At 37.5% G+C, this 20,013-nt stretch overlaps 1 protein-coding gene across 1 annotated transcript in view; it reads left to right on the top strand.

Annotated features, from left to right (window-relative positions):
* Nucleotides 1–19,514, top strand: part of PTTG1IP2 (PTTG1IP family member 2) — a 31,957-nt gene extending 12,443 nt beyond the window's left edge. Inside the window, exons 4-7 of the mRNA XM_075492796.1 lie at nt 712–820; nt 4,450–4,518; nt 10,962–11,008; nt 17,870–19,514. Of these exons, the coding sequence (XP_075348911.1) occupies nt 712–820; nt 4,450–4,518; nt 10,962–11,008; nt 17,870–17,919 (275 nt within the window). The 3' untranslated portion in view covers nt 17,920–19,514. The remainder of the gene's footprint in view (nt 1–711; nt 821–4,449; nt 4,519–10,961; nt 11,009–17,869) is intronic.
* The last annotated feature ends 499 nt before the right edge of the window (nt 19,515–20,013 follow it).

A 20,013-nucleotide genomic window follows, 5' to 3' on the forward strand; every position in this document is an offset into this window, starting at 1 on the left:
TTTTGTCCTTTGTTAGGTCCTTTAAATAAAACTCCTCAAAGTTGTGTCTATAGTGTTGCTTATATCACCCCTGTTTCCTTTCTTCTTGGGTCTCACTCTTTTCCAGGACATCAGGTTTCTGATGCAGCTACAGTTGTTATAGTGTATGCAGTTAAAATAATACACACACACACCCCCCCACCCCCATTTATTAATCACTCTTTGGATGTAGAAGATTATTCTCTTTGGACATAGAAGATGACTTAGAAAGTTTTATGGAGAGTTTTATATTGGCTCCTTCAAATCCTCTGATATTGTTGTCTTATTTTATTTTAGTCTTTCTCTAACTGCTACATGTAATGTGTGTACACTGATGCTGCATCTATATGACTTTTTTGTATGTACTGTACGTTGGCTAAGGTTGTGATTGGGAGGACAGAACTGTGGAATCACACCAGTAGATATATAAAGTATTACAGGATGGCTTTTAATAATTTGGTATATGTAGAGAGCAATTTTACTTAATGTCTGTTTGGTGTGATTATGCATAGTAGCAAAATTCTAATGTGACATCGTGAGTTTTAACTGGGGTAGTTGCACAGAACTGTGGCTTTGATTTTATTTTTTTTTCATACAGAGGTGAAAAAACGCTTGGGAAGGAGGGGAAGAATTATCAGAAAGACAAATGTTAATGCTGGAGTCTAACAAGTTGAATATATTCATATTTTTCAGTAAACTTTGAGGCTTTAATTATTGCCATGGCTGTAGTAGCTGGACTCATTCTGGTGTCCACAGCAGTCTGTTGCTGTTACTGCTGTTACTGCAGAAGGCGTTCCAGGAGGTAAATACATATATTTGTTTCCTTTACTAACTTTGGGTGCTAGTCTTCCCTACCTACCTACAATTTTCACTCTCCAATATACTAAGAATCTTTTTGTTGGAAGCAATTTTGGTCATTTTGTTTTATTTGTTTGAGAGACAATAAAAAAAAGAGGTGTTTATTGACAGGCAGTATGACACTAGAATTGATGCTGGAATGACACTGAAGTGATTGTATTAGTGGTAGCATCACAGATATGTTCTTTATGTTCTTCTACACTTCTACATTGTACAGTTCCTTATTAAGATTGGACATGAAATATTTCAGTGGCCAAATAAATACTTGCTTCTTGTGATAACAGAACAAATAATTTCCTTCAAGGCAAGCTCATGGTACAGCAAAAAGGGACCAGGTGGGTAACAAGTAACTGGAGCGACAATGTCCCACAGCACTTGGTATCCATGCTTCAGAGTTTGCTCTAGGATCTGTCAGCAGACAGTCAGTATCTAAGTGATTAGCTGTCTTTGCCAATGCAACAAAATATTCTAAATGTAAGATGATACTTTTTTGCTCTAAGATATTAAGAGAGACTGGCTTATTTTCAAGTAAAGTAATACTGCGAAAAGTAAGTGTGTTTTAGATCTTGGAGGACTTGTAAAACTTCTCCTTTTTTTTTCCTACTGGCTTACTTCTTTAATTGGCTAATATCCTTCAAAGGGAGGGAAATAGTTGATGAGCAGCTAAAATAGGTAAGCCAGTGCTTCCATGGGAACTGATCAGTGCTTATTCCCTAATGAAACACCTGGAAAGCCTTGTTTATTGGGACAGCACAATATGCTTCCTTGTGTCACTCAGCTCAGGTTTCTGGACAGTGTAGTTTCAGCTAGCTCTGTTCCTTTTGTCCTTGAGTGCTACTCATGTGAACAAAATGTGGACCTTATTTCTTGATCTGAAATAATTTCTATACTCAAGTATATGTAATTCATTGTTCTTGTTTGAGGGCTGTTCTTTTAAAGAATATATGCAGCTGTACAGTGTTTAGTGCTGACCTTCAAGCCAGAGAAATAAGGTATATCTGTGGCTTTCAAAAAAGGAGAAAACAATTGTAAATAACATGTCATTCCCTTTTCTTTTCCCTGAGGAAGATGCATGCACCTTTTCTGCTGGTAGATTGGTCTACTAAATCTGTCCTAGTGCAAAAATTGATAACTCTTTAGCCCTGTGCTGATAAGCCCTGAAGATGTATAGAACTGTTTTAGATTTTATGTAAGATCTGCCAACTTCCTCTGCAGAAGAACTGAGTAGGCCCCTGTGGCTGACATGCCAACAAATGAACCTTGATTCCTGTGAAGAGAGAGATTTGTGCCAGACTTCAGTTTTAGTAGCTAAGTCGTCAATCAGTACTGTAACATCTAATTCCAAAAATAGAGGGTTAGTTGAGAGTCATCTTATGCCAGAACTCCAAAGGTGTCAAGCTTAATCTTCTGACACTCAGAGGATTTAAAGGCCTTGTCAGAGTGGGGTCCAGCTTATTTCAGGAGGATTCAGAATGTATTATTACACTGGAGCCTGATATATTACTGGCTTTAAACCCACTGATTCTCAGCAGGAATTATTTTTGTCTGCTCCCTCAGTTTGGGGACTCCTGTTCCACAAAAGAAACTTTTTTTAATGAATTGGGGGAAGGAAAATTTGTAGAAATGTAGTATTAGATCTATTTTACTGGCTTCTTACATGTATTGTCTCAGATCTCAGGTGTAACCTTGTTTTGCAGAAGCATCAGTATTCCTTCTGGGAATTTTTAAGCTGTGGGGTTTCAATGTTTAAGAAGCCAGCACTTAAATTTTCCTTGAATGCAGAGAGTACTTAGGTGCATTAATCGCCACATCAGTAATGTAGCTGGCTCACCTGAGTCCATCCCTGCCACAGGAATCCTAGGACTATTGGTGCATTGTTTCAGTTCATTATTTTTATCCTGTGTTTGGACTTTAAAAGTCTGGTTGCATGTACTTGAGATACAACTTTTCATGAAACTATACTAAATAGACTCTCTTGAACTTCTTCTGTTTAACAACCCCTTTTAAAAATTTTTATAATTTCAGACTTTCTGAGTTTTGAAGAAAAACTCAATTCCTTCAAAGTGTCTAGAAATCAGAAGATATTTAATGCTGCTTTTAATTATAGGGAAGAAATATATTTTCTGAGTCCTATACCAGCATTTTACTGATTTGGTGGGTTTGTATTTTGCAACACCAGTGTGAAGTGAGTAACTATTACATAGTTATAAGACACTGGAGTCTTCAATAAACTAGTTTTGCAGAAGGATGCCCAAGAATGGGAGCTTCTAGTCTTCCTGGACATGCTAATATGGGAAATTGATTAGTTTTAAAAAAGGGTCTAACATAGTTTTCGAGTAAAGGTGACCTGTTGTATGTGTTTCCTGCTGCTAAACTCCCCCAAGATTTTTCTAACTCTTTGTATGGAAACAAAAAAGGAGGAACTAGAGAATTTGTATGTAAAACATTACATGGATTCTGAATTACTGGATTGTATTTAAATGACTAAGATGTTCAAAGACATGTATGGACTGATTGAGCAGATGGAAAAATTGAGTTCAGATTTCCAATTCTGGTATTTGTGAGTTTTGTATCTGTTAAAACATTTGACATGCTATAATTAACCACTGGATGTCACTCTTGCTTAACTTGTATGTTGGTTGCTGCAGATGTGTGGTACTATAACTATCCATTTCTCTATTGGTACATGTGTTAATATTGTAAATATTCATATTGAACATCTTCAGATAGTGCATTCAATTTGAGAAAGGATTAGCACCTGGAAAAGCATGGCAGATGTCCATTCACTAATCCTGAAGAATTGTCATTAATTCTGTCAGAAGAAAAACCCAGACAAATAAATATTGTTTGGCATTTGATTTAGAGTTCTACAATTCTTATATTGTGTATCTGATGGCAAAGTGAAGCTGAGCTTTCTCCAAGGCAGGTCACAAAGCTTAAGTGCATGCATTCAGTAGAGCATATCTGCACATGCACAGCTTGGATGTACTGTGTAGGCTCAGCATTTCCCAGAATCACACAGCTGATGCGCTCAGGTAAATCATTGCTCATTCCAGAACAGGGAAGGCAGCTGCCAAGACAGTTCATGGAGACTGCTTTCCTGGGGGCAACTTGAGATTGGATAGTGATGGTTGTTGGAAAGATAAATTGTTCTGGCATCAAAGGCTATGAACCATCAATCTTCTTCCAGGGGGCAACAATGGACTTAACTATGCATGTGCAGTACGCTTACTCTAAAATGGGGTGTGACGTGTGAGGAAAATGGCAAGTAGGACTCCTGCTTCTGGAACAGTCTTCAACCTTTTCCTAAGAGACTTTAAATTGTCCTGTGGAGTCTGAAGTGCACAATGCTACAGTGGGTGAAGCATTTGGGTATTATAAAATGTGAAAGGGTAGTTCTACAAATTTGTCAATTACACTTATTCAGCAATGAAATTTTACACAGCTGTGAAGTATCTCAGTTCAGACTATAAATCCTTTTTGAAAATAAGTCAAATGACTAAACAGGGATTGCCTAACACTGAAATTGCTTTTTCTTCCTCTTATGTTTTCCTTCCCTCCTTACTTTTCTAGTAGACCAGATGAAGAAGAAGAACGGCTAGCTAGAAAGAGAGAGGAACGAAGACTACAGTCTCTTCAGAGGTAAGTCTTGACTGCTTGATATATAGCTATACACTTCCTGGTGATATAGGAATATTCTGCCCTTCGAAAGAATACACGGAGTACTAAAAGAGGCATTATGGAGTTAGACATGGCAATGTCAGGTTTTTACAAAACGGTGCTTATTGTGAGATCTGCGAACCTGATTAGGAGCCTGTATTTCCATAAGTGAACAGGGAGTGAATAGGTTGATGCTCACTGTGGCAGGTACAAGTGCTCTGTGCCAGCCAAGAGCAAACAGCAGAGATGTATCTGAAGTCTTGCCTAGTCTCTCCTGGACTGCTGCCTGTCTGTGGCATGAGTTTAATGTCTAAGCGAGGCTGGGATTCAGAGGCAAAACCCACTTTTTGAATTCATTTGGTAACTGGTTCTTCTTTTAAAATCTGGCTGGGAAAGGCAGAGAAGTTGATAGTGAGATACCTACTAGAAATCTTGCTCAGGAAATGGAAAACTTTGGCTCAGATCTCACTTTAAACTTAATTCCACATTTCCATCCTTTCTGTTAAAGCTGTAGCATGGTGTAGAAAGAAGTGCAAGAGTCAGCAGTTATACAGTGCTGCTCAGTGAGAACAGCATTCCTTCAGATGTAGGTTTTTATAGCTTAGTTCTCCAGTGACTCTTCATAGTTTTTACATTATTCCTTAGATAAACAGTTTTTATAGGTAGGACAATGATACCTGGTACAAGCCCAGTGTACCTTTTGAATCATACTTCCTTTCATGGTCTTTATTTTGGAAATTAACAGTGAATTAGCTTCAGCAAGACAACAGGAGGGTCCTAACCAAACTAATGCTAGGCTTGGAGCTGTCAGGTGTGGGTTTGAATCCCCATAGGCTGTCAAGGAAATTGATCCTAGGTTTGCCACTTCCTGGTTATGTTCTTTAAATACTCAGCTGCTAAGTAGGAACCTTCACTGCCTTGCTGGTGCCTGCTGTTTTCTCCTGAACTCAGACTCATTGTTAATATGAGCAGGGACTGCAGGGAGCAAGGCATACTTCCAGATGAGACCACTTGGTGAGCTTTTGCATGAAGACATTAAGTTTCTCTATTACAAATGTGCATAAGAAGACGAGGTAGGTGGGCAAAATGCTTGGTTTGCTCAAACATGTTACATTTCTGACTAGGCACAAAAGTGAGAACCAGTAAGGTTCTCTTACAGATGTACCACTGTTGCTCATGTCTCTGACTGGCAGGAGCTGGGAGAATTGCTCGTCTTAACTCCATGCAAATGTGTGTTCTGATTCTGAACTGCCAGGTTATATAAGCAAATACAGCAACTGTTTGCCCTGAATATGACAATGGTTATGGCTCCGAAGCAGGCATTGTGATATTAGGAAGCAGATTAGATTCTTTTGTAATGGGTTAAATTGATCCTTTGCCTTATACAAAATTCCTAAACTTGTTGGCAATAGAAAGAATTAGAATAGGATACAATGGGGATGTTTAGCAAGAAAGAATTTTTCAGAGCTTGACTTAGTTCAAAGCTTGGATGGTTAGTTTTGTTTTTGTGACTTTGGGGTTTTTTAGAGTTATTACATATTGGCAGTTTAATAGATCTATTTCATATTTCTGCTAGCTGTGTAATACGGTTTAGTAGCTTTTAAACTTACTGAATTGTCTTTGTTCTGCAAAATTTTATTTTTCAGAGTTACTGTTGCAGTAATGTGTATTCTGCATTTGTACTTATTTAGGAAAGTATAAGCTTAAAGGTAACTTTCTGCAGAGGGAAGATGAGAATTAGATGTCTCCTAGTGTAGCTGAGCTAAAATTACTGTTTTGAAAATATATATTTTTAAGTCTAATGGTAATTTAACCTTTTAGATTGTGTGTAAAGGCATTCTACTTCTGATGTAACTGCGAGCTGCTGATGGAAGCAGCATTCTTAGTTTTCTTTCATGCCCAAGGCACAACGTTCCTTAGCTTTATGCTATGCCAAATTTATTTTGCAGAAAGCTATTCATGTTTCTGTGGGGTTTTTGAGGTTTTTTTATTCTGTTGGATGAGTTCAGTGAACAGTCTCAGCATGTATCCATAAGATTGCTGGGATCCACAGGATGCAAGGACAGCATGAATCCAGGGATGGGAGAAAAGCAAAGAAAGCATTTATTTGGGGACAGAGTAGAAAGCAATACTTCCCCTTTTCACCATTACAAGGTAGTGTCAAACTTTATCTGAGAAGAGAATGGATGCAAATTTGTTTTCATAAACGTCTTAATTCATGAGCTGAAAGTGTCATACCTGAATGTGCATAGAAGGGTAAGAAATAGGTGGCCAGTTTAGGAACTATGCTCATGCGTAGTCATACCACGCAGTTTCTCAGATAAGTGATGTTGAAGACTTGCAGTGGATCAGAAAAAGGGAAATTTTCCACCTGTTAATCCACTTCTAACTAGTCACGGCACAATAGGCAGAGTGCTAGTGTGAAGGTGATGCTTATCCTATAATGCTTTTGTTCTCTTCTAAAGAGAAGGGATTCCGTGAGGAATATCAACATTTTGTTGTATGTCAAAACCATGTGCCTTGTTGTGGTGAAATGTACATCCTTAATATGCTACATTGTTCAGTTAAATCAACACTTATGTTTATAATAAAGCAAAGGCTCATGACCAATGCACAGGTGTTGATTGTGTACCATAACCTTTCCACTGTGAGTTGTGTATTGACTTTAAATTCTTGGTACAGTTAGTCTGTAGGAAGTCTGATACTTCTGGAGTGTAGGGTTTTCTGTGTGCACACAGAGTAAGTGGTGTCGCATCAGGCAATTAGCAACACAGAGCTAAGACCAATTCCATTCCTGAATTAAGCCTAGGAACAAGGACTGCTGGGAGCAGACTGTTCCACCAGAATGATTGCTGCAGCCTTAAAGCAGCAGCCCTCTCTTCTAGCTTGTCTCAGGAGTGTGTCTGTGAAACAAACTGTTCTGATTGCAGGAGAGAGCTTAGCAGCAGCCCTGGGGTATTTCCCATGTTCTAAACATGCATAGTTATTGTGTGGCTGGGGAGGGATTGGTTGAGTCATGAGGAAAACATGAGGAGTAGGCCACTTCCAGCAACCAGAACACTTCAACCTACCCACTGCTTGCTTCCTGTAAGTCCTTAGGAGGACGAATTGCTGGCTGTAGAACAGACTAATAGTCTCAATGACCCATTTTTGACCAGCAAACTGCAGAGGAAAACACTGTATTGTGCTGTGTGATCTTTGCTTTCTACAACTGGTGAAGTTTTCACATAGTTTCTGAAAAGAGCTGGATAGATATTCAGATAAATAGTGTGGGAGGAAAATAGGCACAGCATTGACCTTGTGTCTGTCTTTTTTTTTTTTCCTGTCACCTTATATTTCTTTTCTGTGGGATACAGCTATCTCGTATATAGCTGTTCAGATCAGTTGGCAATGGAAGGAGAATGGGACTAGCCTGAGCTTCATTTCATGGTTCCATTAGTGAATGGTAAAAACAAAGTAAGGCAACACAAGTTGCATAGCATGTGATTTTTTTTTTTTGCAAGCTTCAAGATCCTTGGAGCACCTAGTATTTTCTGGCTTTTCAGGTACACAGCAAAAGTCTGCTTTATTTAAAATTTGTGTTAAAATTCAGTTTATTATGGATACTTAGGAAGTACCTTTTGGAATACCTAGATGACTGAGAGTGAAGAGTAAGGGTAATGACGTTGGCACTCCTCTTGTCTTCAAAAGGAAGAAAAAACTAGCTGTCACATCACTGAGAAGGTTGAAAATCACTGATGATATGTAGAGTTTGCACTTATAGTGAGGGGCAGGAGGGGAAGGAAACCTGGAATTCAGTTTTTGACTAATACTGAAGGAAAACAGGTCATACTAAATTGCATAGCTTTAGTCCTTTATTTGACTTCATGTCATCCCTAACATGAAAAATCATTTTTAAACATAGCATCAAGTAGTGAGTCTTTTTCTGTACACTCATTTAATTATCTACAGCTGCAAATGCATGGTACATCTATATATTAGATTTATATAATTTATAAACCATGATTATATGTTGGAAGCTGATAAACCAATGAAAAGCAATGAGATCTTGAATGAGATAAACTGTCAAGTATAATTTGGTAGTGTTACTGGTAAGGGAGAACAAGGAGGAGGGACAGGGAAAGAAGGGATTGCAGTTCATTTGTGAAGAACCAAGTATGGAAAACTATGATGTGAATTGTTAGTATTAGGAAAAATACTTTCTCAGTTTACAGCAGTGGGGACAACTTGCATGAAGAGCCAAGAACTTAGCATACAGAAGATGGAGTAATAGCAGTAGTATTAAGAAACAGAACCAACTCTGACTGTAAGGTGACTTCAGTTGATCGTAATGTAAGATGTGAATGGTGCAGCAAGCCACCTCTGGGTGGCTGATTCAGTGACTGCCTGTTCAGAATTGTCTGATTCTTCTCAGATATACCTAAGCCTTAGTTACTGTACAAGGATTTTGTCATAGGTGATATGATATAGTTGTGGCTGCCTGTCAAAGTTCAAATGTTTCACAAATATTAATGGTTTTACCCTTCAAACTTAAACAGTGTAAGAATTTTAGATGTTTGGTTTGTTTTGAATAGCCTAGGGAAGTATCCTAAAGTTCTTCTGAGGTTTAAAGCCTACACAGCCCGATTCCCCTCTCCCCCCCCTTCTTAGGCAGATACCTAGTGCTTTCTGTGTTCAGGGCAGATTCAGACTGACTGCTGAAGTACTGAGATTTCAGTTGAAACTGCAGCAGTGAGTCTCCATTATTTCAGACAGGGTATGCAAAACAATGAAGAACATGCCATTAGTACTACCAGTAAAAAAAACTAGTTTCAGGTCCCATAATATCACTTGGAAACTATACAGAAATAAGGACTGGCTTTATTCAGGAGAAGGCTGCTTTAAGAAGAATCTGTTCTGTTCCTGAGATCCCTTGCCTCATACAATGTCTTCCTCTCATGCAACACAGAAAGCAGGAATCCTGTGGTCACGTTACCATCAGTAGGTAAACTTGGCTCCTCTTCTTCCTGTTCTTTTCATCCTCTCAGTCCTGACTTTCCTCCTCTACATGAATTTCACTTCATCACCCTGATTCCCCAGTTCCTCCTCCTCTTGCAGTTTGGCCAGGTTGCTTTGTTTCCTATGCTGCCTGGGCGGAATAGTGGAAAGGGATATAAGGGAGATCAGTATCTTGGGGAAATTGTAGTGGAAGGTTTTGAGTCAGTCTTTCTTGCTTGGTTTTTTCATCATGCTTTATCTGCATGCTTTCCAGAAGTGCAGTTGCAGGGAAAGGTCGGTTCAGCCCTTCAGCTCTGTAGGAAGCAGGATAATTGCTTCTGAGGACACACAGGATCTGATTAGCAGTAGGAATTGTTTGGAGGTGGAATATGCATAGGGCAGATGGGATCTTTGGTGAATTAAGCTGTCAGTGCTTAACAGCTTTCTGCTGAATATGTGCAAATTAGAATCAGGTGAAAGTCACAACTTGTCTAACTGGGTTGAATTTTGATAGGGGCAACAAACAGTGTGGTTTTTTTCATGTTAGAGGAACATTGTTTTGCCAAATTCTATGTCCTTTCCTCAAAATATATGGATCCTGGATCATCCTAGTGAAACAGTTGTGTAGAAGCTTTTTTGTTTGTTTTTAAACTAAGCAAAATACATGTTCCCTTTGAAATATAGGAAAATTATCTGAGGAATGATGGAACAATTTCCATTTAAAATTCCTTCATTTTTCCACCTTCACCTTTGCAAAGGGGAGGGGAAGAAGGGGAATAAGAAATTGACTTGTCAGACACTTGGTTTATGTGAATAATTAAAGTTTGGCAATATTACATAGTCTTAAACAGTCTTATGATTAGACAACATAGAGGTATCCAATTTTTATATAGCACAATATTTTAATTTATTCTCTGCCTGGATGCCATGCTGGATTTTAGAAACTAGTAGCTTTCACTTACAGTTGCTGTACTGCTTAAACAAAACAGTAATATACCTTTTATCTTGAGACCTATTATATTGAATTAGGATTCTGAAGCACACTGTATTCAGAGCTAAATTTTACCATTGTGCTCCCTGCTGGAAAGCATTAGGGAATCTTCCAATATTGCGCCTTGCTTCTTATGTATAGATGAATACCTCTGTGTCTGTATGTGTACATATATGTGGACACATTACTTATATATATATAAAAAACCAATTTTTTCTTTATGCTTGCAAATATATCTTATTTTGACATTATTGATTAGTGAGAAGTTATAGGGAATCTTATAGATACATAAAGTGTATATAGAAAGATAAGATATATAACTGATAAATATGACTGTTTTGAAATTTGTAATTGCATGCTAATGTAAAAAATGCTGTCGTCTCTTCCAGATGTAATTATATTTTGCTTACAGCTCAAAACAGTCTGAATGTTCTTCTGATGCCTTTATTTGTTGCAGGAAACATGAAAGAAAGCTGAAGCATGATGAAATACGCAAGAAGTATGGTATGTGGTAATCTTGTTTTGATACTCAGTATCTAAATTGATTCCTTTTTCCTAATTATTATTAAAATTCACAGCAGAAACAAGCTGCTTTATGAGCAGCAGACATAATCAAGCCCAGTTTCCTACTGATGCATGTCTTCTGTCACCTGAACACCTGATCTCATCACTGTTATGCCCCTGTTCTCTTCCTGCACTGACTTTCCCACTGAGCAAGAGACAATGTGCTGGATGGGGTGTTTGCTTGGGGGATATTATTTAATCAATAAATATATTGATTAAAATAAGTAGTTCTTGCTGTCTCTTCCTAAATAAGAGTACTGATTTGGGGGAGGGGGATTTGTTCTTGAACTTGACAAACCAATCTAGTCAAAATTGGCTTATGGTTATTGAAGGTTATTGACTTATGGTTATTGAAGGAGGATAGACTGACTAGCAGATAGAAAGCTTTTTAAATCAAGCTTAAAAAAGAAGGATGGGGGGGGATGCAGCCTAACATAGGGAATAAAATTGTTGTTTTTTCTTTGTTTTTAAGTGGAGCTGTGGTCCAGTAGGAGAAGCATATTGCAAGACTGTAGGACCTGCTGTGTTGTATAGGAGGCTCTTATCTAGGCTTGTCAGTGCTTGCACTTCTCATTTGATTTGTTCGTAGGGTTAATAGTACTGTGTATTCAGAGACAGATATGCTAAAACTGTGCTGCACTTTTTATTATGCAAATTGCAGTAATGTCAGAGAAGGTGATTCTAGGGGTCTGAACAGTCACTCAAAACTGTTAATTTTCATCCTCTTGTTAAACTGATTGGCAGAGTCTGGGAATGCCTTCATGAATCTGCTGCTGCCTGCCCTTTGGCTGATGCAGAAGTGATACGGACAATCTCTATAGGGAATTCTCTGCCTGGGGAATGTTTCCAAAAGTATGCTCCTTTGCTGGAATGGAGGAAAAATTCACTGTGAAGCTTGAGCTGCAGGAGGAAGAATGTTGTAGAAACTAGAAGTAATTTTTGTTAAACATCAGTCATGAACTTCAGTCCTGTGGTATTCTATAGGATAATTGACCCTGTATCCCAACCACAATTCAGTTTCAAGAGGTTTGTTTGCGTGGTTGACAACAATAGTCCAGATTTAAAAAACCAAACAAAATCCAAACAGCATGAAACAAACACACAATTTGTGTTTTTCTCCTTAGAAGAGACCTTAGAGTCAATCTCAACAAATTTGAATCATTGGGATAGATCTGGTGAAGAACTTAAGACAATGGCTATGTCTCCAAAATAACATGCAGCACTCTGTACAGATATACATATAACTTTGCATCTCCTTGAGGCAGTGCAGCAGAGTGAACAAGGTCCTGAATTCAGTATAGCAGTTAGTGTATCAAAGCACTGCATTGGGGTTAAGTGATGTTTCAAAAGGCTGTGAGTTATATTCTACTTTTGAAACTAGTTCACTTGTCTTCACTAAAATGTAGGACTATCCAGAGACAATTCTTTCTTCAGTGCTTAACTTTCAGACCTTTGTGGAATGCTTTGTTGGATCTTGTTGGAGTACTTGAGTTTCCTGAGGAATACAACTGTATAATTCTGTGCCTCTGGAATACATACAACAAATTCAACAAATCTTGCTTGTAGCTATGCTATGCACACAGTCATATGAGAGCTAATGTTATTTTGCCCTCCACTTGAAGCATGTTAGTCTATCAATGACTTAATTAGAAACAAGCTCATACATTCACTGTGTTAATGGAAGGTGTACCTTCTTATAAGGAGTAAGGCATATTCATTTCTTCATGTGGTTATGTTTTGTAATGCAGATTACCTGCAAAAGATCATAATTCAACTATAAAACTTAAATTTCAATAGCAAACTTCTATATAAAGTTTATTTATTGACAGGTTTGCTTTATTGCATATTCAAAGATTAATTTATATTATCAGATATATCTATTTGAGGCCTGGATTCTCATAATTAATTTTTGTCCTAAAGAGAAACCTAACTCTTACATGAATAGTTGGCACATACTGAAAGGATGTATGTAACTGAGGAAAAATGAAAGACAAAATATGTATAAATTCTGAAATCCCTAAATATTGTTGCTGATGTATATAGCTTATATTCTGATAATATACAGACAAGTGGTTGTCAAAATAATTCAGGGAGACATAGAGTAAGTCTTGCTATAGCCTTGGATCTTCTGTCTTAATTTTTCACTGTCTAGTAAATACATATGTTAGCATATTAAACATAATCTAATAAAAATTGCTGCAAATAATTATGGAGACAGTAGATGATTTTACGCTCTTACGCACTGCAGAGAGGGTTCTCAGTTAAGTAGGCATGGATGAGCAGCAGAATGACAATGACTTTGTTAACCTGACTCTATAGATTAAGATGATCATGCCTGAAATTTCAGTATTTGGTTGGCTTTAAGGGAATGCCTTTTCCCATTTCATCCACCAGCTTTCTTTACCCCATTTAAATGGTAATTACACATTTATAATGCATTGCAGGTGTCACTCTAGCCAGAGTCCTTTGGGAGCATTGGAAGCAATAGAGAGCTTTAGCAACCAGGAATACACACTTTGAACTGTTTCTTTGTTGCACAATTTGATAGTATTTTTCATTTGCTCACATATGAATGCAATATGATTACACAAATTATATGTTGACTGTTAGAAAATTTTAAAGTAGAATTCAGAGTACTTTGCAGCTTGTGTAGTATACAAAGGAACTACAATTTAATTGCTGCTGCATTTGCTGCTATTGTATGTTCAGTATAGCATTACTGAGAAGCTGCTTGCTTTATTTTAGGATTTTGCCTGGTATTAGTGGAAGGATTCTATCTCTTCATTTTAACAAAATTATTGCCTTTCATGATTTTGGGCTTTCACACCACTTTGCTTCAGTTCTGCAAAGGTTTTGATCAGCTAATTTAATGATATGTAATCCTATCTCCTTTATTTTATGTGAGACGTTGATTTTTATATTCAGTAGTTTGTCACAGTAAATGTTCCTTCTGTTCAAGATAGATGCTTTATCCTGACCTTCTTTAGTGTTCTGAATGCAAAGCAGGGAAACTTGTATTGCTATACACTTAAAGCTATTTAGTTTGTATGTTAAGAATAGAGTTGTTAATTTGGGGGTTAAAAATAAAGAGGAAAAGTGTAATAAGGGGTGAAGATACACAGCATATCACAAACTAGTTAATTTTTTTCAGCGTATACGGTTTCTTCTAAGTATTTCACTTGCTAATTCTATTTTTGGGCAGTGCTGATATGTGATGAGGGTCAGATCTCAATGACTGAGGAGCTGCATAGTTAGCATAGTATATAATATAAATTAATATGCTGGAAAGAGATTAATTTCTTACAATTGCATTGCCATTTCATACATATTAGGAGGCCTCATTAGTTCATACAAGCTAATGAAAGATACTTGACTACTATACCTCTCAAATTTTTGAGTGTTTCTTAAATACTGCTAAGTAGGTCAAATATTAACCTCAAAATGAAGGTAAATAGAAGAAAGATATTAGAAGTTCTTGTAAGTGTTCTGTGTGTCAATATTCAAGTTCAGCAGTAACATGTTAATGGATTTTATTGCAAATAAGACTCCTGAACCTACAAACATCTAGCTTCTCTGAACCTGTAACTGTAAATTACAAGTTGTGTAGTCGCTCTCGTGTCAAATAGGAAACAGTTGAGAGACAACTCATGTCTGGTTCAAGGCAGCACATGAGCTCTAGTTGAACCAGACATGCTATCCAATTAGCATAGGCTTGCAGCTCCTCTGAGTGTCATGGCTAAGAGCAGCTGTGGCAGCTGACAGGAGCTTTTTGTCATGCTCCTTTTTTTGGTATGTATCTTGATTGCTTTTGTCCACTTACTGGAGCCTGATACAACTTCTTCAGTAAGAATTGGTGCAAGCAATGAGCTGCTGTCTCCCTCCTCTCATTTAATGTAATCTTATGATGTACTTGGAATACTGAGGATAAAAGAAATTTAAACACTGGATGCAGATTTGAGAGCAAGGTCTAGCAAATGTTGTAACCTCTGCAGTTATCCTCATTTGGAAGGCAGGCTTGCCATTTCTCTTGGAGTACCTTCTTTCTGAAGTCACAACCACAAATACTCACACTGGATTGACCCATAGTTCTTAAGGCCTGTTTAGCTCCAGTATTGTACAATAAAACAGATCAGAGAACTTTAACTTAAACATACTAATGCATGATTGGTGGTAATTCTATCTGTTCGTTCCTAAACATAATTCAGTAAAATTAAAGCAAGTACTACTGGGAATGGCATTTGCAATAACAAGTAAAAATGACACATTCACTTGAAATATGATGACTAGTTATATAAAATGGCTTTTGGCTGTGTGTTTTGGGGCAGGGGCAGATAAAAGTATATTTGCTCCTCAGAATGGTATAGGAAAAGTTTATCAGGAGCCTTACACCATCCTCCGATTAATTTGAAATTGGCACTACTGGATGTAGAACACTGCTTCCATTGGATTTCAGCTGTTTAAGCTGTAAGAGAACAGTGTCTAGTGTTTTACTGTGCTGCTTTCAGACCTATGAAGTGTCAAGTATGCATCTTGAATGAAATATAAGACATAATAAGCACTTGCCAGACTATATAGGGACAAGTATGCAACATAAGTTAATTTTGTCAGGGAACCTGGTACCACCTCTTGCCACTTTGTGCAAAACTTTTTTGAAGTGTGGTGTCTTGATTTTTAAGTGGAACTTAATGAGTGCAGGGAGTTTATGCAATGTCAATTGTAATAAAAAAACATTAATTTCTAGTACTGTTGCTAATTTTCTGTAAATGTTGTGTAGATGTTTTGTATTTGGAAGGGGTGAAATACGGAGGTACTAAAAAAATTTTTGAAAATTGGACTACTCGGTTGTCTTTCAGGTAACTAATATATTTAGGATCCATAGATCCTAGCTGTTGAAGTATTAACATGTCTGGAGGAAGGAGGAGGTGGTCTGGAAATAAAGTAAATGTTTCTTCTCTGTATTTGGATTGGGGTTGTATTAATGCAGGAATGCTACCTGAAGGCACTAAAGGTTGAATAGTAGGCCAAGGATTAGAGCTTTTTTTTATTGTGTGTTAACTTGTCAGCTAGAGTAGACTTAACAGACATTACAACTCTTTGCTTAAATGTGTGAAAGGTAAGATTAAAACTTGAGAAGTAACTGCTTTATAGAAGTTAAATATAAAATTCAAGATCTCAAAAATATTCTAGATAATTCATGACAATGCTGTCATCTAACTATATTCTTATTGCACAAATGCTTAAAAGATTATTTTTTTTAAAAGCAATTACAGAAAGGGGTAGTACCTTTGACGCAAGGTACTATACCAGGTAAATAGACTGTATGTCATGTTATCTGGCTGAAGCTTTATGTGACTGGCTTACCCCTTCTTTGACAAGTAAGTGCCATTACTTGAGGGCTGGCTTGAGGGGTGGTTTTGATTTTAACTTTTTACAAATTGACTGCTTGTAATCTTGTCAATTTGAGCAATTACAGGATTTTTTCATACTTACTCCTTAAATATTTGCTGTTCCCTATCAGGTAGTTAGTTGCAGTTACTGATATAATAATCACCACTAAGCAGTTGTACTTCTTGATTGACATCTTAAAATAACCTGGTAGTTCAAAAGAAGTGCAACAACTGCAACAAGGTAGACAAAAGTATAGTCTGCCTTCAGTGCCATTAGCTTTTGAGTTTTGGATGGAACAGTTAATGTTCAACATCTGTGCGCAGGTGCATGTGAAAAAGAGGTATAGTATGAAAAGGTCTGAGGGGAGTTCTTACAAGATTTGGCAGTGACTAGAGTAATCTTTCTCTTCCGCTATTGCGAATCTGAATATTCGTGAATTGGAGTTGTTTGGCTTGGCTGTCTTCTGTCTCCAAGCAAATGAGCTAGAAAGAGTCCAGGCTTGCCAGATGTCAGTATAAAAATCTTGGTAGAAAAGATAGTGGTAGTCTTCCTGTTCTTTCACAACAAAAGGTCAGCCTCTGGACTCTTATGGGACTTGGACTCCTTTATTTTCAGTATGCACTTCTGCCTAGCCCAAATCTGGTGTGTGATTTAAAGTCTCTTTGAAATAATTGCTGTATGGAACAGTGCTTGCTCAACTAACCCTTACAGAAGATGGTATGAGTATCCAGACACTCAGGATAATTGGATGGCTTTGGAATGCTTTCTGTGGCAGTATTCTGGTAAAGTCATTAAGAATCTTCATGATGGAAACATACTGCAACCTGGATTAAATGATGCTCTTGTTCTGGTCCCCGGAGGTTTTAGTGCATGTAGAAGTTATCTTCATCTGTTCTTGGAGATTATTGTCCTGTTGCAGAAATGCTGTAAGTGGCTGCACGTGACAGATGGTTGTGTATAATCGAAGTAGAACTAAGAGTAGCAGCATCTTACATTTTAGAAGGATGGTGATCTTATAATAACTTGAATTTATAAACTGGCCAGTCTGAATCTGTTCTTCCTGAGCCATCTCTATGCTCAGATTTTTGTAGACTTGACTCTCTCAAGTGCATTTTGTAGGGTATACCTCACAATTGAGAAATGGTTTTTCCATAAGAATTTTTCATAGAGAAATGTTGTCTCCCTGCTAAATCATGAAATACCTATTCATGATTACAGTCTGAGAAATGAGTGCTTAAGAACACTTTCAACGTATTATTACACTTGAGCATCTGGGTAATAGAGCAACTACTACAAGACAAGAATTGCCTTTTGGTTTTGTTATATGGAGTACCCATTGGAGTGAGGTCAGTAACTCAAGGTTTTTATGTAATACTGGTAAGAAAATAACTGCAGTCCTGTTTTGTTTTACAGGTCTTCTCCAGGATTCTGATAATCCATACAGCAGATTTGAGAATGAATAAAGCTGAGCACCTTCCACTAGAGCTGTAACTCCAGAATACAGGAAGATAGTTTGTTTTCATTTGCCCTTTGAGCTCTTTTTTTTTTCCCCAAAGGTTTTTTCCTGGTTGTAAAACTAGGAATGGATAAAGACATCATGAAATACATGTTTCTGTCATCTTCTACCTATATAGAACTAACTTTTTTATAAAAATGCTTTTGGTTGTTGAAATGTTTACTGATTTCTTTTTTATGGTGACATTTAAGTGTGAAATACTATCTTTCCTCCTCTTAAAACTGTATTTTATTACTTGATGTAGACAGCTAATGGTTTCACAATCATGAGTTTGAATTCAGTCTTAACTGCCACTTAAACAGTTGTTCCCAGGTTCCTAAATAAAGATTTTTCCTTACTGTATCTTTTTTTATAAAAACAAAAGGCAACATGGAAGCATAGCTTCACACAGCAGAAATAACTGATGTTGGTATTGATGAGAAAATACACCAGGCACATTTATATGTACTACTATATGTGAGAACTGGGTGGAGTGTTTTCCCCTCTGGAAAACATCTTCAAGAGTGTAATGTCTAAGGGTTGAGAGAGGGGAGTATATTTATTTTTGAAAAATTCAGCTCAGTTGTGGAAATGTTAATATGTACTTTGGATATATCACTGATGTGAAAAAGAAATTACTTCAGTTAGCAAAATTGGAAGGTCATTCTTGAAATAAAGTTATGTGTGCCTAGATTTAAGAAGAAACATCAGCCTGTGACCGCTTCCTTCTGTAAGCTTAATATATAATTAACACCCCCACACCCCAAAATGTTGCTAGGATTCTGCAGTTTACCAGGGTTGACCCTGGTCAGCAGCTAAGTTTCACCCAGCTGCTTGCTCCCTCCCTCCCTACAGTGGGATGAGGGAGAGATGGGAACAGCAAAAGCAAGAAAACTCTTGGGTTGTGATAAAACTTTAAGTGACGAAAAGGAGGGTGGGGGAACAACTCAGGCAAAAGTAATTACCAGACCTCTGTCCACCCTCCCCTCAGATTTTATTGCTGAGCTTGATGATGTATGGCCTGGAATATCCCTTTGGCCAGTTCTGGCCAGCTGTCCCACCTGTGTCCCCTCCCAGCTTCTTGCCCTCCCCTGGCCTACTTGCTGGAGCAGGCAGAGTGAGGAAAAATGAAACCTTGATGCTGGGCAAGCAATGCTCAGCAAAACCCAAAGCGCTGGTGTGTTATCAGCACTGCTGTAGCCACACATCCAAAGCAAAGCATCGTACGGGCTGCTATGAAGACAGTTACCTCCATCCCAGCCAGACCCAGTAGAGTAAGAAAGCAGTATTTTTTTATCCTTTTATTGTTCTTTTGATATTTCCATAATGTGATTTATTTCCTCTTTCTTTTCATAGAGGTGTTTCACTGAACACTTTTACTAGCTTACCAGTATGATGCAACAAGCAAAGAGCTCCCCCCAGTCTAATGCAAGTTCCCATTTATTCTGTACACTTTAAATAACCTCCCTTGCTGTATATTATCTATTAAACAAATGTACAGTATTGAAGATGTTAATGTTATTTTTATCAATGTTCCTAAAATAAACACTTCAACATCTTTAATTTGGTTCTGTTTAGTTCTGTTGTTCCATACAATTTTAAATTAACTTATTTTAAAAGTAGTGATCAAGTATGAGTTTGGGAGAAGGGAGAGGATGCATTTTTGCTTTTGCTGTTTTTCTGACAGAAGAATAAAATCTTAACAGGACATAGGTGTGGTGGGAATGAAATCTCGCCTGTGGGTGATGAAGTGAATTGCCATTCCTTCCAGTGCCAAAGAACCTGCCTCTACTTAAGCTTTAGTAACTATCACTTACCGCTGATTTTGGTACAGTGTTGGTACACTGGTACGCTGCCATTCTTTCACTGTTTTTACCTCTGTAAACAGTTTCTCTATATACCGTTTCTCGGGAATTTATATAAAAATGTTTCCCAGTTCCTGAATCTGTGTTGTAATTAGTGTTAATGGAATAATGGTCCAGTTTCCCTTTTTTCCTTTTTTCCTAACTCATATTTAGCACTTTGTTAGCAGGCACTGTGTTTAATTTCATATGTTTCTTCA

Source organism: Mycteria americana, chromosome 2, assembly GCF_035582795.1.
Source record: "Mycteria americana isolate JAX WOST 10 ecotype Jacksonville Zoo and Gardens chromosome 2, USCA_MyAme_1.0, whole genome shotgun sequence".
NCBI lineage: Eukaryota > Metazoa > Chordata > Aves > Ciconiiformes > Ciconiidae > Mycteria > Mycteria americana.